Source organism: Dendrobates tinctorius, unplaced genomic scaffold (genome assembly GCF_039654945.1).
Source record: "Dendrobates tinctorius isolate UK_male_01 unplaced genomic scaffold, ASM3965494v1 ptg000003l, whole genome shotgun sequence".
NCBI lineage: Eukaryota > Metazoa > Chordata > Amphibia > Anura > Dendrobatidae > Dendrobates > Dendrobates tinctorius.
Genome location: NW_027361671.1, coordinates 99,194,850 through 99,217,847, shown reverse-complemented (window position 1 = coordinate 99,217,847; position 22,998 = coordinate 99,194,850). Strand labels below are relative to the sequence as shown.

At 48.9% G+C, this 22,998-nt stretch overlaps 1 protein-coding gene across 3 annotated transcripts in view; it reads right to left on the bottom strand.

The window, feature by feature from the left end:
* HECTD4 (HECT domain E3 ubiquitin protein ligase 4) overlaps positions 1-22,998 on the bottom strand; it is a 352,187-nt gene that overhangs the window by 5,594 nt on the left and 323,595 nt on the right. For all 3 annotated transcript variants that reach the window (XM_073562745.1, XM_073562806.1, XM_073562884.1), the window contains 3 exons: positions 16,803-16,922; positions 6,135-6,290; positions 5,746-5,849 (listed from right to left, as the gene is read on the bottom strand). In XM_073562745.1, coding sequence (XP_073418846.1) covers positions 5,746-5,849; positions 6,135-6,290; positions 16,803-16,922 — 380 coding nt within the window. The remainder of the gene's footprint in view (positions 1-5,745; positions 5,850-6,134; positions 6,291-16,802; positions 16,923-22,998) is intronic.

The following is a 22,998-nucleotide window of genomic DNA, read 5'->3' as shown; positions in this document are numbered from 1 at the left end:
TGCAGGACTTCCCTTTTAATGATCTAGTCTTATGCAGCATTAGTCTAAACCAAATAACACTAAGATCCAATGCTCTTACCTGTTTCCTACATTTCCTATGTAGATTGAGGCCCTGATTCATCAGTTTTTGCCAGAATTCTGACATAAAACACTTTGAAAAGTCACAAAACTTTTCAAAACTCAGTTCTTTCTCCACCAATTGTACATTTTGTCACTAAATTAACTATCACCCACAATGTTATGTGTATTGAGGAAATTATTCAGTCCTTTTTTACAGTTGTTATAGTGTCTGCCATTACTATCACACATTACACAATCTGACGGCTCTAACTGTAAGGAACCTTTTTCTACTTAGCTGCTGGAATCGCCTTTCTTCCACCCATAATGAGTGCCCCCTGGTCCTTAGTATGGTCCTTTGGAAGGAATAAAGGGCCTGTCACACTAAGAGATATCGCTAGCAATATTGCTATAACTTGTGACGTTATAGCGATATTGCTAGCGATATCTGTGTGTGATACTTACCTACAACCCGCTTCCCCGCTGGTTATCGCTGATCGCGCGAGAACAGGCTGGACTGTTTCTCGTCATCAGCTTCCTGCGGCGACGACGAGCGACGCGTGAAGCCGGGCGGGAGGACGCAGGATCGCCTGGTGTGACAGGTAAGTAGCGACCCCCCATCCCCAGCGATGTCGCTGGTGAGATCTGCCTGTGTGGCAGCTCACTAGCGACCACTTAGCGATGTACCAGCGATCCTGACCGCGTCATATCGCTGGTCGGGATCGCTGGTACATCGCTAAGTGTGACAGTACCTTAAGTCATGTGCCAGTCCTTTGTACTGACCACATATATTTATACATGTAAATGAGATCTCCTCTGAGGCATCTTTTTTTCTAAGCTAAACAAGCCCATATTTTCCAACCTCTCATTATAGGAGAGGCCTTCCATCCCTTGTAATAATCTAGTTGCTGCCTTTGAACTGACTCGAACTTCTGAATATCTTTTTTAAAATGTGGAGCACAAAGTTGGATCCCATATTCTAGATGTAGCCTCACCAGTGATTTACAAAGGGGTAACAATACATTGGGATTGTGGGATTTTCTCTCTCTTTTTATACATCCTAAAATCTTGTTTGCTTTTGCAGCTGCTGACTGACATTGAGTACTGCTGCTCAGCGTACTTGAAACCAGAATACCCAAGTCCTTCTCTTGTTCTGTAGTCCATAGTATACTGTCATTTAATGTATATGCAGCAATAGGAATACTCCGTCCTAAGTGCATTACTCTACATTTATCTATAAACCTCATGTGCCAAGTGTTTGCCCATTCACTCATTTTATTCAGATTGTTTTGTAATATTGTAATGTCAAGGTCAGGTTTTAGAATCCTGCATAGTTTGGTGTCATCAGCAAAGACTAAAGGCCCCATTACACATAACGATGTCCCAGCAATCCCACCAACAATCTGACATGGATGGGATCGCTGGGACATCGTTAGGCTGATTCACTGGTGAGTAGTGTTGAGCATTCCGATACCGCAAGTATCGGGTATCGGCCGATACTTGCTGTATCGGAATTCCGATACCGACTTCCGATATTTTTTCAATATCGGAATTCGGCATCGGAATCGGAAGTTCAGTTGATTGACGGCCTGACGTCATCATGATGCGCGGTGTGTGCGCATCATGATGCGCCGTCATTTCGGGCCTTCCGGGGGTCTCTGCCGGCCTGCCGGGGGGCTGTGCCGGCCTGCCGGGGGGCTGTGTGGACTGCCCGGGGTCTGTACTGGCCTGCCGGGGGGCTGTGCCGGCCTGCCGGTGGTCTGTGCACCCTGTGGGGGTCTGTACCGGCCTGCCGGGGGGCTGTGCTGATGTCCGGGGGTCTGTGCAAGCATCGTCCGATGGGACTACAAGTCCCATCGGGCGATGCCTGCTACCATGACAGTGATTGACACATTAGCCAATGATGGGACAGTAGTAGTCCCATCATCCGGCTAATGTGTTAAATGTTAAAAAAAAATAAAAAAAAAAAAAATACTACATACATACTACATGCATGCTACATACATACTACATGCATGCTACATACATACCACATATATACTACATACATACTACATACATGCTACATACATACTGCATGCTACATACATACTACATACATACTACATGCATGCTACATACATACTACATACATACTACATACATGCTACATACATACTGCATGCTACATACATACTACATACATACTACATGCATGCTACATACATGCTACATACATACTGCATGCTACATACATACTACATACATACATACTACATGCATGCTACATACATACTACATATATACTACATGCATGCTACATACATACTACATGCTACATACATACTACATATATACTACATACATACTACATACATGCTACATACATACTGCATGCTACATACATACTACATACATACTACATACATACTACATACATACTACATGCATGCTACATACATACTACATGCATGCTACATACATACCACATACATACTACATGCTACATACATACCACATATATACTACATACATACAATACATTCATACAATACATACATAGACATACAGTACATATAACATAGAGTAACATACTTACCAATACTTGTCACATTGTTCCCCGAAGCCATTGTCTTTTCCGGGATAAATATTAACATAACAAACCACAAAAATACTCACCCACGATCCGAAGCAGTCCACGAGTGTGTCCCACGACGATCTTGGGTAGAGAACTGCAGCATCAGATGATGCTGCCGTTCTCTACGGGCTGCAGGAATCCAATGACGGAAGGTAGGTATCCTTCCGCACTGTATTCCTCCGCCACTTAAAAAAAAAAAGTCCCTAGTCTCACTTTATGCCATTGCTGTGTGGGAATTTCCCACACAGCAATGGCATAAAGTGAGACTAGGGACTTTTTTTTTTTTAAGTGGCGGAGGAATACAGTGCGGAAGGATACCTACCTTCCGTCATTGGATTCCTGCAGCCCGTAGAGAACGGCAGCATCATCTGATGCTGCAGTTCTCTACCCAAGATCGTCGTGGGACACACTCGTGGACTGCTTCGGATCGTGGGTGAGTATTTTTGTGGTTTGTTATGTTAATATTTATCCCGGAAAAGACAATGGCTTCGGGGAACAATGTGACAAGTATTGGTAAGTATGTTACTCTATGTTATATGTACTGTATGTCTATGTATGTATTGTATGAATGTATTGTATGTATGTAGTATATATGTGGTATGCATGTAGTATGTATGTAGTATGTATGTAGCATGCATGTAGTATGTATGTAGCATGCATGTAGTATGTATGTAGCATGCATGTAGTATGTATGTAGTATGTATGTAGCATGTAGTATGTATGTAGCATGCATGTAGCATGCATGTAGTATGTAGCATGTAGTATGTATGTAGCATGCATGTAGTATGTAGCATGTAGTATGTATGTAGCATGCATGTAGTATATATGTAGTATGTATGTAGCATGTAGTATGTATGTAGCATGCATGTAGTATATATGTAGTATGTAGCATGTAGTATGTATGTAGCATGCATGTAGTATGTAGCATGTAGTATGTATGTAGCATGCATGTAGTATATATGTGTTATGTATGTAGCATGTATGTAGCATGCATGTAGTATGTATGTAGTATATATGTGGTATGTATGTAGCATGCAGTATGTATGTAGTATATATGTAGTATATATGTAGTATGTATGTTGCATGTAGTATGAATGTAGCATGTATGTAGTATGAATGTAGCATGTATGTAGTATGCATGTTGTATGTATGTAGCATGTAATTTTTTTTTTTTTTTTTTTTTACATTTAACACATTAGCCGGATGATGGGACTACTACTGTCCCATCATTGGCTAATGTGTCAATCACTGTCATGGTAGCAGGCATCGCCCGATGGGACTTGTAGTCCCATCGGACGATGCCTGCACAGACCCCCGGAGCCTGCACAGACCACCGGCAGGCCGGCACAGCCCCCCGGCAGGCCGGCACAGCCCCCCGGAGCCTGCACAGCCCCCCGGCAGGCCGGCACAGCCCCCCGGCAGGCCGGCACAGCCCCCCGGAGCCTGCACAGACCACCGGCAGGCCGGCACAGACCACCGGAGCCTGCACAGACCCCCTGGCAGGCCGGCACAGCCCCCCGAAAGGCCCGTACAGACCCCAGAGAGGCTGTACAAGGGCAGGAAAGGGTTTTTCTTATTCCGATACCGGAAGTCCCATAGACTTGAATGGGACTTCCGGTATCGGAATCGGCGATACCGATACTTTTTTTAAAGATCGGCCGATACCATCCGATACGATACTTTGAAGTATCGGACGGTATCGCTCAACTCTACTGGTGAGCTGTCACATAGACAGCCCCTCCAGCGATCAAGACCAGCGAGCAAGCTGGTTTCCAATGTAAACAGCGGGTATCTAAGAGCCGCGCGGCTCTTGGATACCCGCTGTTTACATTGGAAACCAGCGTGGACGCTGGTATCTAAAGTAAACAGTGGGTTTCTAAGAGCCGCGCGGCTCTTGGATACCCGCTGTTTACATTGGAAACCAGCGTCGATGATCGCTGGTCTCTCGCTGCCACACGCAGCGATGCGCGCTAGTCAGCGGGAGGCCCGCGATCAAAAAACGGCCCAGGATGATGGGGGGGGTGGGTGGGCGGTTGCTGATCCCTGTCACACACAGCGATTTAGCTGGGGAGATCGCTGTGGCGTCACAAAATCAGCAATCTCGCTAGCGAGATCGCGGTGTATGATGGGGCCTTAACACTTTACTCTCAAACCCATCCACTAGGTCATTAATAAAGAGGTTATATAGAATCGGTCCTAGCACAGATCCCTGTGGTCCCCACTACTGATTAGACCCCACTTAAAGAAATGTACAATTCTTTGAACAAAATGTTTGTGACTTTTGGCATTATCACGAAAGAATTGTCCATTTCCACCAAAGTGAGAGGCGGTGGGGAGGGACAGGGTGTGGCGAGCTTCCCCCGATAAATTCATCAAAGGTTGTGACATAACTTACACCATAAATGTTGCTCCAGTACCTGACTGGTGTAAAATTTCTGTCGAGAAGATGCATGCCAGTGATAAGATATGCCTAATTATTTAGGAGTATGCGCATATTAAAGAATTAAGTGCATTTTACTACTGCGTGCCTATAATTCACTAAGACTGGCATACGAAAAGACAGAGTTAAGTCCCGATTCACTACCGTATTTTCACCAGTAATCTAGTATATAACACTTTGATAAGTCGCAAACCTTTGCCCGAGCTTGAGGTTGTGCAAAAATGTTGTGATTTTTAGCATCTTCAAGCAAGTTTCACTCAGCTCCAGCAAAATGGGTGGACAGAGGTGTCGTACCACAGATCGTCCAATTCAGGATGAGTTGTGGCATAACTTATTCCAGAAATCTTACTCCAGTTGCTGACGAAAGATTTGTGGCGAGGCACATGCCACTTTTAAGACAAGTGTGATTTATTAAGACAAGTAACTCTATAAATGAATCGAGAGCATCTGAGTCAAACATGCCCCCTCATCGAGACTAGCATCGCTCACGCAAGTCTTGATGAATCAGGCTACAGGCGAATTATAACATTAAGATGAAATACAAGCAGGAAGCCATGCTGGACACTGCAAAATGAACACATTGCTTTTCATGATCTTCTTCTTGCACCTCACTATAGTAGCTTGATGTTACCTTATTCTTATTAACAGCAGAGCTGGGACACAGCAGCAGAAGAGACAAAGAGGAGCTCTGAAGTTCTTTACACACTTGCCAAAGGAAATGCCGGAATGATCCACCTGAGAAACACATCCAGCATTACATACAAGCATATTACATTCATTTTTAACTATGATGGATATCTGAAGATGACAAAGTAAACATTTGTCCTAATGAAAAATTATTTTAATAATAAGCGATTGTAATATGAGTACTTTTATTTGCAAATATATTGGAAAAGAGAAAAGTCTTAGAAAAATCACTTTAAGTATCAAGCAATGGTCAGAAATCTTATTAGTGCTCTAAGTGAAAAGAAGGGAGAAGATTATGTTTATCGCAACCAGAAAGGTCCTCCTAACACTCACTTGTTCCATGCACCTCTTCCCCAGTAAAACGAATATTGAATGCATAGGTTGGGTCTCCTCCACTTGCTAGTTTAACACAGAGTTGGGAGGAAGGTATACATGCCAATTGTCGAGCTGCTTGGCAGAAGTAAGAGTTCTCTGAGCCCCGAATTTCACCTGTGGGAGAAGTAATCATATTTCACAGGCCGCAACATAAATTCACAAGCAAAGGTATGGCAGAAAATAGATGTTCAGTCTGATCAAATCATAATATACCAAAGGTCTCATCAAACCAATCTGTTGATAGTCAGACATTGGCACATTTCTTTAGTCTAACTTTACCAATTGTTACAGAAAAAGAAGGAGGTGATATGAACATTTTGGCTACTCATCTTAAAATCTCTTTCTCAGCGCCTTCATTGGGGGACACAGGAGACAATGAGTGTATGCTGCTGCCACTAGGAGGCTGATGTTGGGCAAAAAAAACTTGGCTCCTCCTCAGTATGGTGCACCCACCGACTGTCACAATTCTAATCAGTTCGTGAGAAAGCAGTAGGAGAAGCCAAACAAAGAGCATAATATCAAAACATCATGAAAGAAAGGGAGGGTGATATGTCCCCCAATGAATGCTGAGAGAAGAAATTTTACAGAGAGTACCCAAAATCCTCTTTTCTCTATTGCTTCATTGTGGGACACAGGAGACCACAGAACATCCCAAAGCAGTCCCAAGGGTGGGAAAATACAATAACCAGGAAATAAGGAAATAACAAATAGGTATATTTCCTTCATGTCAGGAAACGAGCAAGTGCCAACTGGAGAATGCTCGTGCCCAGGCTGGCATCTGCTTAGGCATAGGTGTGACCTGTGTAGAACTTTGAAAAAGTGTGAACGGAAGACCAGGTAGCCACCTTACAAACCTGCAGAGTGGATGCCTGGTGACGCATGGCCCATGAAGCCCTCACTACCCGAGTGGAGAGAGTCGTAACCCCAGGGGGAAGTGTTCTGCTCTTTGTCTGATACGCCTTCTAAATTGCGGACCAGATCCAGCGAGTGATAGTCGCTTTGGATGCCAGCAGGCATTTTCAAGCACTTTCAGGAATTATGAAGAGGGAATCGGAGTGCCTAAAGGGAGCTTTCTTGGAAAGGTAGATGCAAACTGTTCTAACTTTTTCTTTTTGATCAGTCTGGGAAGGAGGACAAGAGTTAAGGAAGAGTTAACTGGGACCCAGAAATCACCAGGGCATCAGGGCTGAGCATGAGCGGGTCCTGGAAATGAACAGTCGAACTTTGATGTTCATTCTGGATACCTTCAGGTCGAGGGTGCCCTATTGATGACAGAACTGGGCGATTACAGACGGGTGAAGAGAGCATTCTCCAGCAGCCAGACAATTGCAACTTAGAAAGTTGGTGGCCCAATTGTCTACTCCAGGTGTATGAACCGCAAATATGGCTGGGACTTTGTGCTCCGCCTAGTTGAGGATCCAAGAGACTTCCATCAAAGAGACAAATGGTTCTGATCTCGAGTATATTGATTGGAAGGGAGGATTCCTGTATGCTCCAACGACCCTGAAAAGTGAGGTTCTGAAAGACTGCTCCCCATTCGAGGAGACTGGCATCTGTTGTCATGACCTGTCAGTGGATTGGTAGAAATGAATGTCTGCGGTGAATGAGAGGGGACAACAGCCACCAGCATAGAGATTGTTTACACGACTCGGAAGGGAGATCCGTTGGTCCAGGGAGGAGACTGTACTATCCCACTGTGAAAAGAGGCCAAACTGCAGGGGTCTGCAATGGAACTGGTGAAAAGCAATCACATCTGAGGACACCATCCGGTCTAGGAAACTCATGCAAAAGAGTAGAGAGCATGGAGGAGGGCACCTTAGGACAAGGATGCTTCAATGGAGGGAGGAGATCTTATCCTCTGGAATAAACACTTTGGAGAGTCTCGTGTCGGAAAGCATGCCCAGGAAGATCAGGCGCTGGGCCAGGACAGGATGAGGGATGACTTTGGTGCATTGATGGCTCACTCGAGCTGGGAGTGAGTATTGAGGGTGATCTGTAGGCTCTCTAGGGACACTGAGAAGTTTGGAGCCTTGACGAGGATATCGTCCAGGTAGGGGATGACTTGGATCCCCCTGGCATGTAGAATAGACATGACGGAAACCACGATCTTCGTGAAGACTGTGGGAGCAGTGGCCAACCTAAAGAGAAGGCTCAGGAACTGAAAGTAAAGCCATTGTACTGCAAAGTGACGAAACCTCTGGTGAACTGGAAAAATGGGAATCTGGAGATATGCATCTTGGATATCCACTGTGCCAAGTAATTCCTCTGTTGCATGGAGGCCATCACCAAGAGAAGATACTCCATTTTGAAGTGAAGCAAATGTACTCCTTTGTTCAGGAGCTTGAGATCAAGGGTGGGATAAATGGTGCCATCTTTCTTGGGGAACACGAAAATATTTGAATAAGACCCCATATAGAGCTCATGTGGAGGAACGGGGATGATGACGCCTAAATGAAGAAGCGATGAAATGGATTTGAAAAACGCTGAGAAGAGACAAGGGTCTTTTGAGGGGGCAGGACTGGAAAACAGGGATTTTTGTGGTACTCACCGTAAAATCTTTTTCTCCGAGATGCTCATTGGGGGACACAGGACTGTGGGTGTATGCTACTGTCACCAGGAGACTGACACTAAGTGAATGAAAAAAAGGTTAGCTCCTCCTCCTCCATATACACCCTTGTCTCGATTGCAGGCAAAACCAGTTTGGTGCAAAAGCAGTAGGAGATCAAAAAGAAGACAAAATCAACCTTAATGCAGGTAACATGTCTAGAAAACCCACCTAATATCAAAAATACATATTAGTAAACAAAAAAAGGAGCCAATTGGCTAACAAGGTGGGTGCTGTGTCCCCCAATGAGCGTCTCGGAGAAAAGGATTTTACGGTGAGTACCACAAAAATCCTGTTTCTCCTTCGCCTCATTGGGGGACAGGACTGTGGGACATCCTAAAGCAGTCCCTGGGGGAGAAGTCGGCTCACCGGTCCAAGCTATACGCACCTCCTATCTAAAGGTGCACCACCGCTGCTTGGAGAATCCTTCTACCCAGGCTTGCATCTGCTGAAGCCTGAGTATGGACACTGTAGTGTTTGGAGAATGTGTGCAGGCTGTACCAGGTTGCCGCCTTGCAAACCTACTCCGCCGATGCCTGGTGACAAAGGCCCCAAGAGGCGCCCCACTGCTCGAGTTGAGTGTGCTCTGATCGCTGCTGGAACAGCTGCGCCTCTGATGCGGTAGGATTCCTGAATCATCACACTAACCCACCTGGCTATGGTCGATCTTGAGGCAGCAAGTCCCTTCCTGCAACCCTCGGGGAGCATGAACAGCGTGTCTGTCTGACGAAAGGATGCCGTCCATGACACCTACCTCCTGAGAGCTCACACCAGATCCAACGTGTGAAGAGCCTTTTCTACACGGTGTACCGGTGCTGGGCAAAAGGAGAGCAAGACAATGTCTTCATTAATGTGAAATGAAGAAGTGACCTTCGGCAGAAAAGGGGGAGCTGTCCTGAGAACCACCTTATGCTTGTGAAAAATTAGAAACGGAGCTCGGCAAGATAGAGCTGCCAGCTCCGTGACCTGCCTGATGTTATAGCTACGAGGAACACCACCTTCCAGGAAAGGTATGTCAAAGAGACATCCTGTAATGGTTCAAATGGAGCTTCCTGGGGAACACCTAGGACCAGGTTAATGTCCCAGGCGTCCAGAGGGGTCCTATAGGGAGGTACCAAGTGTGAGACCCCCTGGATGAAGGTCTTTACGTGCAGATTGGTAGCAATTCTGTGCTGGAAAAGGACGGATAAGGCCGAAATCTGTCTCCTGAGGGAACTTGAAGCTAAACCTGAGTCTAGACCAGACTGGAGAAAGGCTAAAATGTTGGAAATAGAGAATCTCAGTGGAGAACCGCGGTCCCTACACCATGTGAAGAAAATCTTCCAGGTGTGGTGGTAAATACGTGCTGATGCGGGCTTCCGGGCGCTAACCATTGTAGCAACCACATTGCGGCCGAACCCAGCCTGCGTCAGAATCCAAGATTCAACGGCCAAGCCGTCAAACACAGGGCCCCTGAGTTCGGGTGGTAGATCGGGCCCTGGGAAAGAAGGTCTGGGTGCACTGGCAGCCGCCAGGGGACATTGGCGAGTATCTGCACTAGGTCTGCGTACCACGCCCGACGAGGCCAATCTGGGGCCAGCAGAATCACTGGAACCCCCTCTGCCTTGACCTTCTTGATGACCCTAGGAAGTAGTGGGGGAAATAGGTATGGAGGCGAAACTGGTTCCATGGCAGAACCAACGCATCCATGGCGATTGCCTGCGGGTCCCGGGACCAAGTGACAAATGTGGGCACTTTGGCGTTCACCCTGGAAGCCATCAGGTCCACATCCGGAGTTCCGCAACGTTGGCAAATCTGCCGGAAGACCTCGGGGTGTAGTGACCATTCCCCGGATGCAAGACCTTGCCGGCTGAGGAAGTCTGCCGCTCAGTTCTCTACGCCCGGGATGTAGACCGCCGAGATCACCGAGTGGCTTCTTTTGGCCCAGCGAAGAACGTGCCCCACCTTGTGCATGGCTGCCCTGCTGCGGGTGCCCCCCTGATGATTTATGTAAGCCACGGCCGTGGCATTGTCCAATTGGATCCGGACGGGGCGGTCTGCTAGAAGATGATGGAAATGCTGCAAAGCCAGCCGGATCACTCGTATCTCTAGCAAGTTGATCGGGAGGCGTGCTTCCCTCGGCAACCAACGTCCCTGGGTCGTATGATGGTGAAAAACCGCTCCCCAGCCGAGGAGGCTGGCGTCGGTTGTGACCAGCCAATGGCCAGGGGAAAAGGTTTCCCCTGAAGAAGGGAGGAACTGATTGTCCGCCACCCGAGTGCCTGACCTGCGTGGACAACTGGCATCAGCGATCTAGAGTAAATGGGTTCTTGTCCCAGGATGACAAGAAGGCGTGCTGCAGGGGGCGAAGATGGAGCTGGGCAAACGGAAACGCTTCCATTGCTGCCACCATTTTTCCTAGGACCCTCATGCAGAAACGGATGGTATGAGGGGCTGGTTAGCGAAGTGTCCAGACTCCCTGCCGGAGAGCTAAGGCCTTGTCCCGAGGAAGAATTACCAACCCTCGGGAAGTGTCGAAGATCATCCCTAAAAAGGAAATCCTCTGAGCTGGAACAGGGGACGATTTCTTCAGGTTGACCATCCACCCTAAGCGGGAAAGAGTGTCTAGCGTGATGTTGACGCTTTCCTCGCATGCTCGAAATGAAGGGCCCTTGACCAAGAGGTCGTCTAAGTAAGGCAAGACGACTATGCCCTGGGAGTGCAGGATGGCCATGACGACCGCCATGACCTTGGTGAACACTCTGGGGGCAGTGGCTAGCCCGAAGGGCAGTGCTGCAAACTTGAAATGTAGGCCGTTGATGGCGAAGCGTAGAAATTTTTGATGCTGAGGAAAAACGGGGATGTGTAGGTAGGCGTCTTGTATGTCGATAGAGGCCAAATATTCTCCCTGCCCCATGGCAGAGATGACTTAACGGAGAGACTCCATCCGGAAATGTCTGATCCTGATAAATCTGTTCAGGAACTTCAGCTCCAGAATGGGCCTGACAGTTCCGTCCTTTTTGGGGACTGTGAACAGGTTGGAGTAGAAACCCTGAAATTTCTCATTCTCCGATACGGGAACCACAACTCCGTTGTGCTGGTGCAATTTGATGGCATTGAGTAAAGCACTTGCCCGGGCAGCTACTTTGGGAGGACGGGAAAAAAAAAAACCATCTTGGGAGGTACTTGACAAATTCTACTTTGTACCCCAAGGACACCAGCCATGTCTAGCTCACTGTCACACACGACACATGGGTAAGAGATTACCCATGTGTCGTGTGTGACAGTGAGCTAGACATGGCGAAACCAAAGTAGGCGACCGCCTACCTTGCTGGTCTTGCCTGGAAATTGCCTCGAGTCATTCGGCTGAAGATCTCTGGGACCTACAGTAGGTCCCCTTGACCTGGGCTGGTGGGTACGCATTCTCCCCAACGGGTTAGCTCTATATGAGACTTGACGATCCCTGTCCTGGTTTGGACGACCTGAAGCGGAGGGATTGGTCGCTGCAGCCCACCTGGGGTTGCGAAAGGACCGGAAACGTCCCTGAAGCTGGTGACGAAACGGCTGTTTGACCCTTTGCTGAGGGAGAAAACTGCTCTTTCTCCCCGTGGAGTCAGAGATGAGCTTATCTAACTTCTCACCAAATAGGCGGCTGCCCTGATAAGGCAAAGAAGTCAAGGATTTCTTGGAGGTGGAGTCTCCTCGCCATGTCCTCAACCATAGAGCCCTCCTAATGGAAATAGCATTTGCGGCAGCGAGTGCCGCGCAGTTGGCCGCATCTAAAGATGCTTTGATTAAGTAGTCTCCGGCCAAAGTAATCTGATTTGCGATCTCCGATACCTCTGCTGGTAGGTCCATACCCTGCAAGGCTCTGTTCAATGATTCTGACCAAGAAACCATGGCCTTGGCTACCCAAGTTGCCGCGAACGAGGGAGAGAGTTCTGTACCTGATGCCTCAAACACTGTACGAGCCAAACTCTCTATTAGACGGTCAGTGGGATCTTTGATAGAGGAACCACTAGGTATGCATAACAGGGTTTTAGAGGACAAGCGTGACACGGGTGGATCTACCGTTGGGGATTCTGCCCATTTTTTATGGAGATCAGAGGCAAACGGGTATCTCGTGTCGAGCGCCTTCTGACCTGAGAAACGCTTGTCTGGCCGTTCCCTGTGTCATTGCACTATGTCCTCAAACTCTGGGTGAGTGCCAAATACTCTATGAGGCCGCTTGACTCGCTTAAATGACACCTTGTGACCTGAGGTCAAGGTGGAATCATCGTCATTCCCAAGAGTCTGGTTGATGGCCTCGATGAGGCTGTCAACTGTTTCCTGGTAACCTGGAGTATCTAAATCAAGGGGCTCGTCAGAGTCGTAATCTGAGCTTGGCTCGTTATCGACTACTGGTGAAGGCGAGTGAGAGGCAGAGCTCATGGATGCCAAGGCACCGGATGGACCGGGAGACACTGTGTGAGTTTGTTTCCCCTGCGTCTGCCTGGAGTGAGAGCGGTCCCTGTAGGCCGGAGGCTCCTGTGAGGTGGAGGACCCCTCAAAGACAGGCGAGCCGCTATCCCTGTCCCTATCTGGGGCTCGAAGGGATTCAATTGCTCTAGTAAGTGACGTCATAGACTGCGACAGAGACAGAGCCCATTCCGGGGGACTTGGTACACTGGGCTCGGTCACAGGGGAGGGCTCCTGGGCGTGTTCGGAATCGCAGGCTTCGCATAATCTCTTGCTCTGCACCTGCAGAAAAGCGGACCGACAGGAGGTGCATGCAGCGTATAGAAACGTGTGCAACTTAGCTTTTCTGGACATGCTGTATCTGCCAGGAAATAGTGCTGCAGACTGCAGGAGAGGAGTATGCACGCCCCGCTTTTGCCTAGAGTGGTCTCTGGAAAAAAAAGGACCAGGCCTATAGACAAGTGGGGGGTTGGGGGTATCACTTACCCCAGTACTGTGCCCCCTCACTGTCCTGGAAGTGCAGAGCGGCTGCTCCCGATTCAAAATGCGCGCCTCAGCTGCGGCCAGGCCGAAAGAAGGAGGAGTCCTGGGGGCGATACTTCCGCGGCCTATCGTCCATCCGAAGCCGGGGGCTAAATTTTTCGGTGCCCGCCTGAGCCACGGGGTGGTGGGCCCGCCAGAAGTGACGCGTCGAAGGGGGGCGGGACTTCCGCCCGCGGCCTAGCGACGGCCGAACCCGGGGGCTGGATTTTTGGTGCCCGCCCATGACGGAGGGGGGGCCCCACCGGTAACAGAGGCCTAGGTCGGGGATAAGTATCCGGTGCTGTCGGACGACCGGAAACGCCCGATGGCGCCATACTTGCAGCAGAGGCTGCACTGCCCTGATCTCAGAGAAATGGGGCTATGGATCGGCCTGCCCCGGGGAACGCTGCTGAAGGAAACCTCCCAGGCCACCCTCCTCTATGATCCCTCATAACGCTTCAGCTCCAGCTCAGGTTAGAGGGGAGGGGGGCTGCATAAAGGACGGTGTAGGCACCCTAGCTTCATCTTCCCTATAGGGGATGAGGAAAGGGACCGTCCGCCACCTTCCATAACCGCAGTCCTTGTATTGGTGATGCAGTGGGGGCCGCACGACTATCCTACGCTCTGTACAGCCTAGGGTTTCAATACCTTAGCGTGGTCAGGGCTCAATCCGGCATGTCCCACGTTGCGGGAGAGGATACGTGGAGGCGACACTCGCACGTGCTCGCCCGTTGTTGGTTTGGGGAGATCGGACCCTTTCAATAGGGTCCGTCGCCCCTGTCTCATCTTCATGGAAGGAAAAAAAAAAAAAGTCTGGGAAAAAACCAGATGTGTGCCTCCAATGAACACTAAGCATGAACTGGTTTTGCCTGCAATCGAGGAGAGGGTGTATACGGCGGAGGGGTAGCTAACTTTCTTTTCATTCACTTTGTGTCAGCCTCCTGCCGGCAGTAGCATACACCCACAGTCCTGTGTCCCCCTATGAGTCGAAGGAGAAAAATGGTTTGGGGGCAGAGAAGTACGCTATTTTGTATGCAGAGGAGACCACATCTCTGACGCAAGCGTTTTTGACTGTGGAGAGCCATATGTCCTGAAAGAAAAAAAGACATCCGCCCACCTTGAGAGAGCTCCCAGGTGGGAGCGACTCATCATGTGGAAGAGAACCTGTTGGATCTGTTTCTGGACGATCTGTTCTGTGTGTTGCGCGGGCGCCAAGAGGGGGCTATCTTGTAAGACGGACTCCTTTATTCCTGTAGCTTGGATTGCTTGTCCTAATCCTTCACCCTAGCAGGGGGTCGTCTGGGTTGAGGAAGCAGGGTACTTTTCCAGCCGGTAACATACAAAATAATCTGGTCCAGCTTGGTTCAAAATAGACAAGATCCCTCAAAGGGGAGGCTGGTGAAGGACTTTTTTGAAGCTGGGTCTGCATGCTAAACTTTTAGCCTTATGACCCTACGATTGGCTAATAGGTTGCTGGAAGCTTGGGCTGCAGACCTGGTGGCATCAAGGGAACCTGAAGGGAGGTATTTCCCAGCAAGGCAATATAGTCAGCAATGACAGTCAGATCATCAGGAGGAATGCCCTATCATAATTATTTAGCCAAAACCCACACTGATTTTGACATCAAAAGTGGCAGCGAAGGCTGGGGACAGAACCGAGCATGCAGATTAAAAGGCAGATTTGGTCAGACTCTAGGTGTTTATCAGTGGGATCCTTAATGGATGCCGTCATATATGGGAGGATGGATTTAGCAGATAATTTGGAAACCGAACGGTCCACAACAGGGGATTCGGTCCAAGTCTTCAGGAAGCTGTGGGGATACAGAAAATCCAAACTCCTCCTTTGATATCTCTTATCCAGGTAAGCCCATTCCTTAGATAGTACCCCATCAAACTTCTTATGATTGGCAAAGAAGGATGAAGACTGATGGGTCTCACTCTGGAGAACGAACGGGCCAGAGAAGGGAAGGCAAGGAAAGTCGTCCTGTCATCTAAACAATCTTTATGCGTTAGGGGTTAGGGTCCTGCAGTGAACACCTGAGAGGGGACAGTGTGACATATTCCACACCATTCTCACTGTCGCGGGTGATAACTGAGTGACATATTCCACTCCATTTTCCTCACAAGACGATCTGAAAAAAAGAACAAGAAAACGTTAAAAGAAAACAACAAACCTAAAAGGTAGTGATGGGTCTGAAAAAAGACCCATGTCTGCCTCCTACTTATACTAAGCTAAAACTGATTAGCTTCCTGCCAGTTTGTGGGTATATAATGCTGGGGAGGAGCTATCTTTTTTGCAGCCTCCTAGTGGCAGCAACATACACCCTTGGTTTCCTGTGTCTTCCAATGAAGCAATAGAGAAATCACATTTGGTAATAGTGAGCATTAATCTTGCATACATCCTATAATCAGCAATTAGTGGGATAGTAAACTTTCAGGAACTCGCAAACAATGCTTTCAATGAATAGAATAAAAATCTTTCATGTAGCCATTTTGGTAACCTGTGTATTCCAGTTTTGTCTTATAAATAATGGTAGCTATATGATTATTTGGTTGGCAGCCGTGGTAAAACGTTACTTTTAATATGAAGGACTTATTTTCTAACTGGGGCTTAAGAATTAATTCAAAGTGCACTAAACCATTGTAGCACATGCATGGGTTATAAAAGACTTTATATGTCAAAACTAGGGATGATGATAATCTGTGGCTGCAAGATGGTAGGTGTCTGAACCACCTTCTACCTGCCAGCATCCGTGGATCTTCTTTTGATTAGCCGGCCTGGCAGAACTTCAAAGATGACATGACGCCAGGCTAGCTAATCTCAAGAGGATCTGTGGATGCCAAGAAGTAAGAAGCGAATTGCAGTGTTCCTGTCCAGTGGCCACAGATTACAGATGTGGCCACCAGTTTGGGTCCTGTGAATTGGATCACACAATCTTTATTCAAAAACTCACAGTGTTCTCCAAAGGGTTGTCACTACTAAATAAGCCATCGTGTTACTACATGTTCAGTGGGCATTAAACAATATTTGCCATCTCCGATATAAAAATAAATCTGTTTTACCTCCTACAATTTCCAAGGGATCGAGGCTGATCTCAGGTGCAGCATGGTCAGCGGTCCTCTGCACAGTTGCATTTAACACCCGATTCATCACAGTTACTTTTGTATCATAGAAGATCAGTCCTATTTTCAGAACATATAGCAAAGGTATTAACACATTAGATAATTAACAACTTACACAATGAATCTGATTGCTTATACAGTAACGTAAAGGAAATAAAATGGAGACGTCCCACTGAAAACTGTGGTGAAGGCCACTGAAAATACATCTGTCTAGTCTCCTCTTACAGAAATACATACAGCAATCATCTTGAATACAAAACCTAGCACCGTTGACTCCTAAAACAGTTCTCTAAAACTAAGCTAAAAGGCAAAAACAAGATTTTGGGTACTCACCGTAAAATCTGTTTCTCGGAGCCTTCATTGGGGGGGACACAGGAAACCATGGGTGTATGGTGCTGCCACTAGGAAGTTGACACTATGCAAAAAAAGGTTAGCTCCTCCCCAGCAGTATATACCCACCCACTGGCAGAAGGCTAATCAGTTAGTGAGAAAGCAGTAGGCGAGGCAGAGAACATAACAGAACCGACGTAAAAGATAACAGAACCTGATACAACAATAAACAAGGGCGGGTGCTGTGTCCCCCAATGAAGGCTCCGAGAAACAGATTTTACGGTGAGTACCCAATATCTTGTTTTCTCTCTCACATCATTGGGGACACAGGAAACCATGGGACGTCCCAAAGCAGTCCCAAGGGTGGGAAGAAGAATAATACCCTTAGGTCAGAGCTCAGGCGACTGCAGCTTGCAGGACCTTTCTTCCAAGGCTCGCATCCGAAGAAGCATAAGTGTGAACCTTGTAGAACTTGATGAAAGTATGAACGGAAGCCCATGTAGCAGCCTTGCAGAGCTGTGACGCCAACGCCTGATAGCGAACTGCCCAGGAAGCCCCCCCAAATGCGCAAAGTGTGCCCTGATCCTCAATGGGTGTGCTCTACCTCTTAGACCAAGGTTCCCCAACTCCAGTCCTCAAAGCCCACCAACAGATCATGTTTTCATGATTTCCTTAGTATTGCTCAGGTGATAATTGCATCACCTGTGCAATACAAAGGAAATCCTGAAAACATGATCTGTTAGTGGGCCTTGAGGACCGGAGTAGGGGAACCCTGTCTTAGACGGTAAGTCTCCAGAACGGATCCATCGAGCAATGGTAGACCGGGATGCAGGATGACCCCTTCGTGAATCCTCTGGGATGATGAACAGAGAATCTGATCGCCGGAAAGGCTCAGTCTTGGACAGATAAACGCATAGAGCTCTCACTAGATCCAGTTTGTGCAACGACCGCTCTTGGGGGTGAGAGGGAGACGGACAAAAAAATGGAAGCACAATGTCCTCATTCGCATGAAAACCGGAAACCACCTTGGAAAGAAAGGATGGAACCAGAGGTAGGACCACCTTGTTCTGGTGAAAGATCAGGTAAGGAGAACGACAAGAGAGCGCTGCTAGCTCAGAGACCCATCTAATTGAAGTGATCGCGACTAGGAAAGCGATCTTCCAGGAAAAGAATGAGGAAGATACCTCACGCAGAGGTTCAAAAGGGGAGTCCTGTAAGATGTTGAGTACCAAATTAAGATCCCAGGGATCCAAAGGGGGCTGGTAAGGAGGAACAGACTGAGCAAACCCCTGGATGAATGTTTGGAGCTGCCGGCGAGTGGCCAAATTCCTTTGGAACAGGACTGACCGAGCCGAAACTTGGCCCTTAATAGAACTAAGAGACGGTCCAGACTCCAGACCTGACTGCAGAAAAGACAGGATGGATGGGAGGTGAAAACCCATTGGAGCAATATGGCGAGCTTCACACCAGCGAAATTATTCTTTCCATGTTCGTTGGTAAATTCGGGAAGACGAAGGCTTCCTTGCTTTAATCATAGTCTGGATGACCTCACTGGAGAACCCAGCTGATTTCAAAACCGCAGCTTCACCAGCCATGCCGTTAAATTGAGCGACTGAGAACTCTGGTGGAAGAGGGGCCCCTGCGATAGAAGGTCCAGGCAATCACTAAGTCTCCACGGCGTGTCCGCTAGGAGGTTGACCAACTCTGCGTACCAGTGTCTTCGTGGCCAATCCGGGGCGATGAGGATTACAGGAGTTCCCTCCACTTTAATCTTTTTGATTACCCTGGGGATTAGCGGTAGAGGTGGAAGTAGAAACGGGATATCGCTAGCGCATCGGATCCGATTGCTAGTGGGTCGCAGGATCTGGACACGAACTGAGGAAATTTGTGGTGGCGTCTGGATGCTATTACGTCGACATCCGGAGTCACCCATCTGAGACAGATCCTGTGTAAGACTGACAGATTCAGAGACCATTGCCTGCGGCAAGCCCCTCTCGGCTGAGAAAATCTGCTGTCGTGTTTTCGACTCCTATGTGCACCTCGGAAATCGCTGGAACATTCTGCTCGGCCCAAGATAAGATCCGAGCGACCTCGGACATCACTGCCTGACTTCGAGTTCCCCCTTGGTGGTTGACGTACGCCACCGCCGTGGAGTTGTCTGACTGGACTCGGACTGGACATCCGTGAAGGAGCTCCTGCCAATGTAGCAGGGAAAGAAATATTGCTGAGTTCCAGAATGTTGATCGGGAGGGAAGATTCCTTAGCTGATTACCGACCCTGGACCGTCAAATCTTGTAACACTGCTCCCCAGTCGAGAAGGCTGGCGTCCGTCGTGACCATCTTCCAACGAATGGGAAGGAAGGACCTCCCAAGATGGATCGACTGGGAACGCTCCCACCATATCAGGGATTGGTTTATCCGCGGTGGAATTGAGACCATTTGATCCAGGGAAGGGATCGACCTGTCCCATCTCGCCAGAAGGAAGATTTAGAGAGGATGCATGTGAAACTGAGCAAGTGGAACTGCTTCCATTGAAGCAACCATCTTACCTAGAACACTCATGCAGAAGCGGAGGGAGCAGGGAGATTAATCTGAGAGACCGGACTCCGCGCATGAGAGCTAGAGATTTTTCCTTGGGTAGGAAGATTTTTGCTTGGGGTTGAAGAGCATTCCCAGAAAAACAAGGCGTTGGACCGGGATCAGAGAGGACTCTGGGGTGTTGACAATCCAACCCAGCCGATCAAGTGTCCTGGGTGATCTGCAGACTCTCTTGACATGCCAAGGGAGGAGTTGCGGCCTTGATGAGGATGTCGTCTAAATAGGGAATGCCGAGGCTGCCCCTGCTTCGTAGAATGGCCATTGCTGTCGCTATCACTTTGGTAAAAACTATGGGGGTGGTGGCCAAGCCAAACAGCAGTGCTGTGAATTGGAAGTGAAGCCACTGAAAGGTGAAACGAGAAATCTCTGGTGTGGAGGAAAGATGGGAATGTGCAGGTAGGCATCTTGAATGTCCACCGGGCAGAGGAATTCCTCTGGTTTCATGGAGGCTATCACAGATCGAAGGGACTTCAAGTGACGCAGTCGCACATATTTGTTCAGGAGTTTGAGGTCCAGGATGGGGCGAACTAAGCCATCCTTCTTTGGCACCACAAACAGGTTGGAATAAAAACCTGAGAAGCGTTCTGGTGTGGGAACGGAGACGATGACGCCGGTCTTGAGGAGGGAGTCAATAGCCTTGAAAAAACCCAGAACGAGAGGCATTTTTTGGTGGACGGGACTCGAAAAAACGAGATAGAGGGAGAGTAGAAAATTCTATTTTGTAACGGTAGGAGACAACATCTCGGACCCAGGCATCATCGAATATGGATAGCCACTTGTCCCGAAACTGGAGGAGACGACCACCCGCCCTGAGAAACTTCCCAGGTTGGGGCAACCCGTCATGCGGAGGAAAATCTGTTGGTGCCTGACCTGGAAGACTGGCGTTGGTTAGGTCTTGAATGCCAGATCTGGGCAGGCTTGAAGGAGGGTCTTTTCCTTTGTCGGCACACTGGGGACTTGTCCTGTTGGGGGTTACTGTGTGGTTGAAATCTCCAAAAGGAGCGAAAAGGAGCTGTGCGACGGGATGTACGCTTAACCCTCTCTGTTGTGGTAGAAGCGTACTTTTCCCTCCCGTCGCATTGGAAATTATCTTGTTCAGTTCATCTGTGAATAGGCGAGAACTGTGAAAGGGAGAGAACTGTGAAAGGGAAAACCTGTGAGGGACTTCTTAGATGCGGAGTCCGTGTTCCAGGCTTTAAGCCAAAGGACCCTGCGGATAGTGATGTTGCTAGCTGCTATGGCTGAGCAGGCGGCTGCATCAAGAGATGCGGACAAAAGGTATTTTCCCGCGTGGCCGATCTGGTCCGCCAGATCTGCCAGATGCTTCACCCTGGCGGAGACTGCCTTGGCCACCCAGGTAGCGGCAAAGGACAGGCAGAGGGAAAAACCAGCGGCCTCAAAGGCGGACTTGGCCAGAGACTCAATGTGTCTGTCAGAGGGCTCCTTTAGACAGGAACTTTCCAACAGAGGAAGTAAGGTCTTTGTGGCCAGCCGGGAGACCGGAGGGTCCACCGAAGGAGACACTACCCACTTGTTAAGTAGGTCAGGCTGAAAAGGATACAGGACGCTCACGTGTTTTCTTCTCTGGAAACGCTTGTCTGGGTGCTGCCATTACACTGCGAAGGTCCTGTTGAACTCTTCATGGTTGGCAAAGACCCAGGAAGGGCGCTTCGCTTTCCTGAAAGACACAGTCTGTTCAGAAGGAGAAAATTCAGAGTCTTTAATGTGAAGAGTCTCATTAACAGCAACAATCAAACAATCTAGAGCCTCAGATAAAGGAGACGGAGGGAGCTGGCGTCCTGGAAGGCGGTCACGGAGATGAGGTGTTGGACGGTGAGCTAAAGCGGGCGCGCTTTTCTGAAGTCCTTGACTTCCTGCAAGGGGAATCCCTTTGGGTATGGGAGGGGTTAACATCAGACGTATCCGAGGGGGTTAGCTGAGACCCACTAGCCGATGCAGGATTAGGAAGCCGTTTCAAAACCGAGACAAAAGTGTGAGAAACCTTCGTTAGGTCAGCTACCGACTGAGAAAGAGATGTTGCCCCCTCGGGAGGGGGCGCACTCTCACTGCGAGCAGTGGGGGGCTCCTGGGAAGACATATTCCATATGCAATTATGGCACAGAGATGAGGTCTGACCAGAGGGAAACGTTTTACAGGAGGAGCATGCGAAGTGTGCTACAATAGGAGAAGGATGGGAGTGAGGCTCCCTGGAGTTAGACATAGGGGAGAGAGAGTGAGTGAGGAACTATGTGCCAGGGTAGATCTGCCAGGGATGAGAACCGACCCCCCAGTGATAGAGCGTACAGACCTGGATCTTGGCCGGAGAGAACGACAGGCAGAGCCGCAGAGAACAGGTGGAGTTCGAGAGCTGCAGAGCGGTGTGGAGATGGCAGCGGTGTGACAGGCTGCAGAGCGGCGTGAAGGTGGCGCCGGATCGTGGGTGGGTCCTAAAGAGCGCGTAGAATTCCTGCTCTATCATGTCCAGGAGGGAGGGGGAAGGAGGCTGAAGGGCGCGCAGTGAAGCCGGGCTTTCATGAAAAAGACGCACATAACTGCCAGACCAGGGTAGAGAGGAACGGGCTGATAGGCTGGAGGGGGTGGGTGTGGCTAAGCGGAGCGTCAGGGTGAGCGACTGGCTGGCCGGCGGGAGGCATGGCCTAACCTGTAGTAGGCCTAGGATGGAGCCGGGAGCTAAATATGAGCTGTGGAGCCGCAGGGGAAGGGGGGGGGCGGGGGGAAGCGGAAGACACTGCAAGGTGGCTAAGAGAGCCAGAGATGAGGCCGGAAGGCGGCTATTAGTAGTAGCGGGCGCTTGTACCCCCTGGTTAGGACCCCTTCAGTACCAATGTGTATATATTATAATTTTAAATTATTTTTTTTTTTAAATGGAGCCCCCTGCTGCAGCATGGAATACTTGTCCTGAAGACTTTTCGTCCCTCTTCGCTGAACTGGCGCTGGAAGACGGACTTGCCTGCAGACCTCTGGGCCACTGAAACATCTTCGGTAGCCGTGGGGGAAACGATCCGTCTTCCTACCCCCCCTGAACAACCGGCTCTGGAGGGTGGAGGCGAGGACCGGTCCGCATATTCGGTCTTCCTACCCCTGAACCGGCTAAGGAAGGCGGGCGGGCACAGGGGGGGGGGGGGAGTGACAAGGACCAGTCCGCATCTCCGGTCTTGTGGATGCGCCAAACACGCTTGAAGTGTTA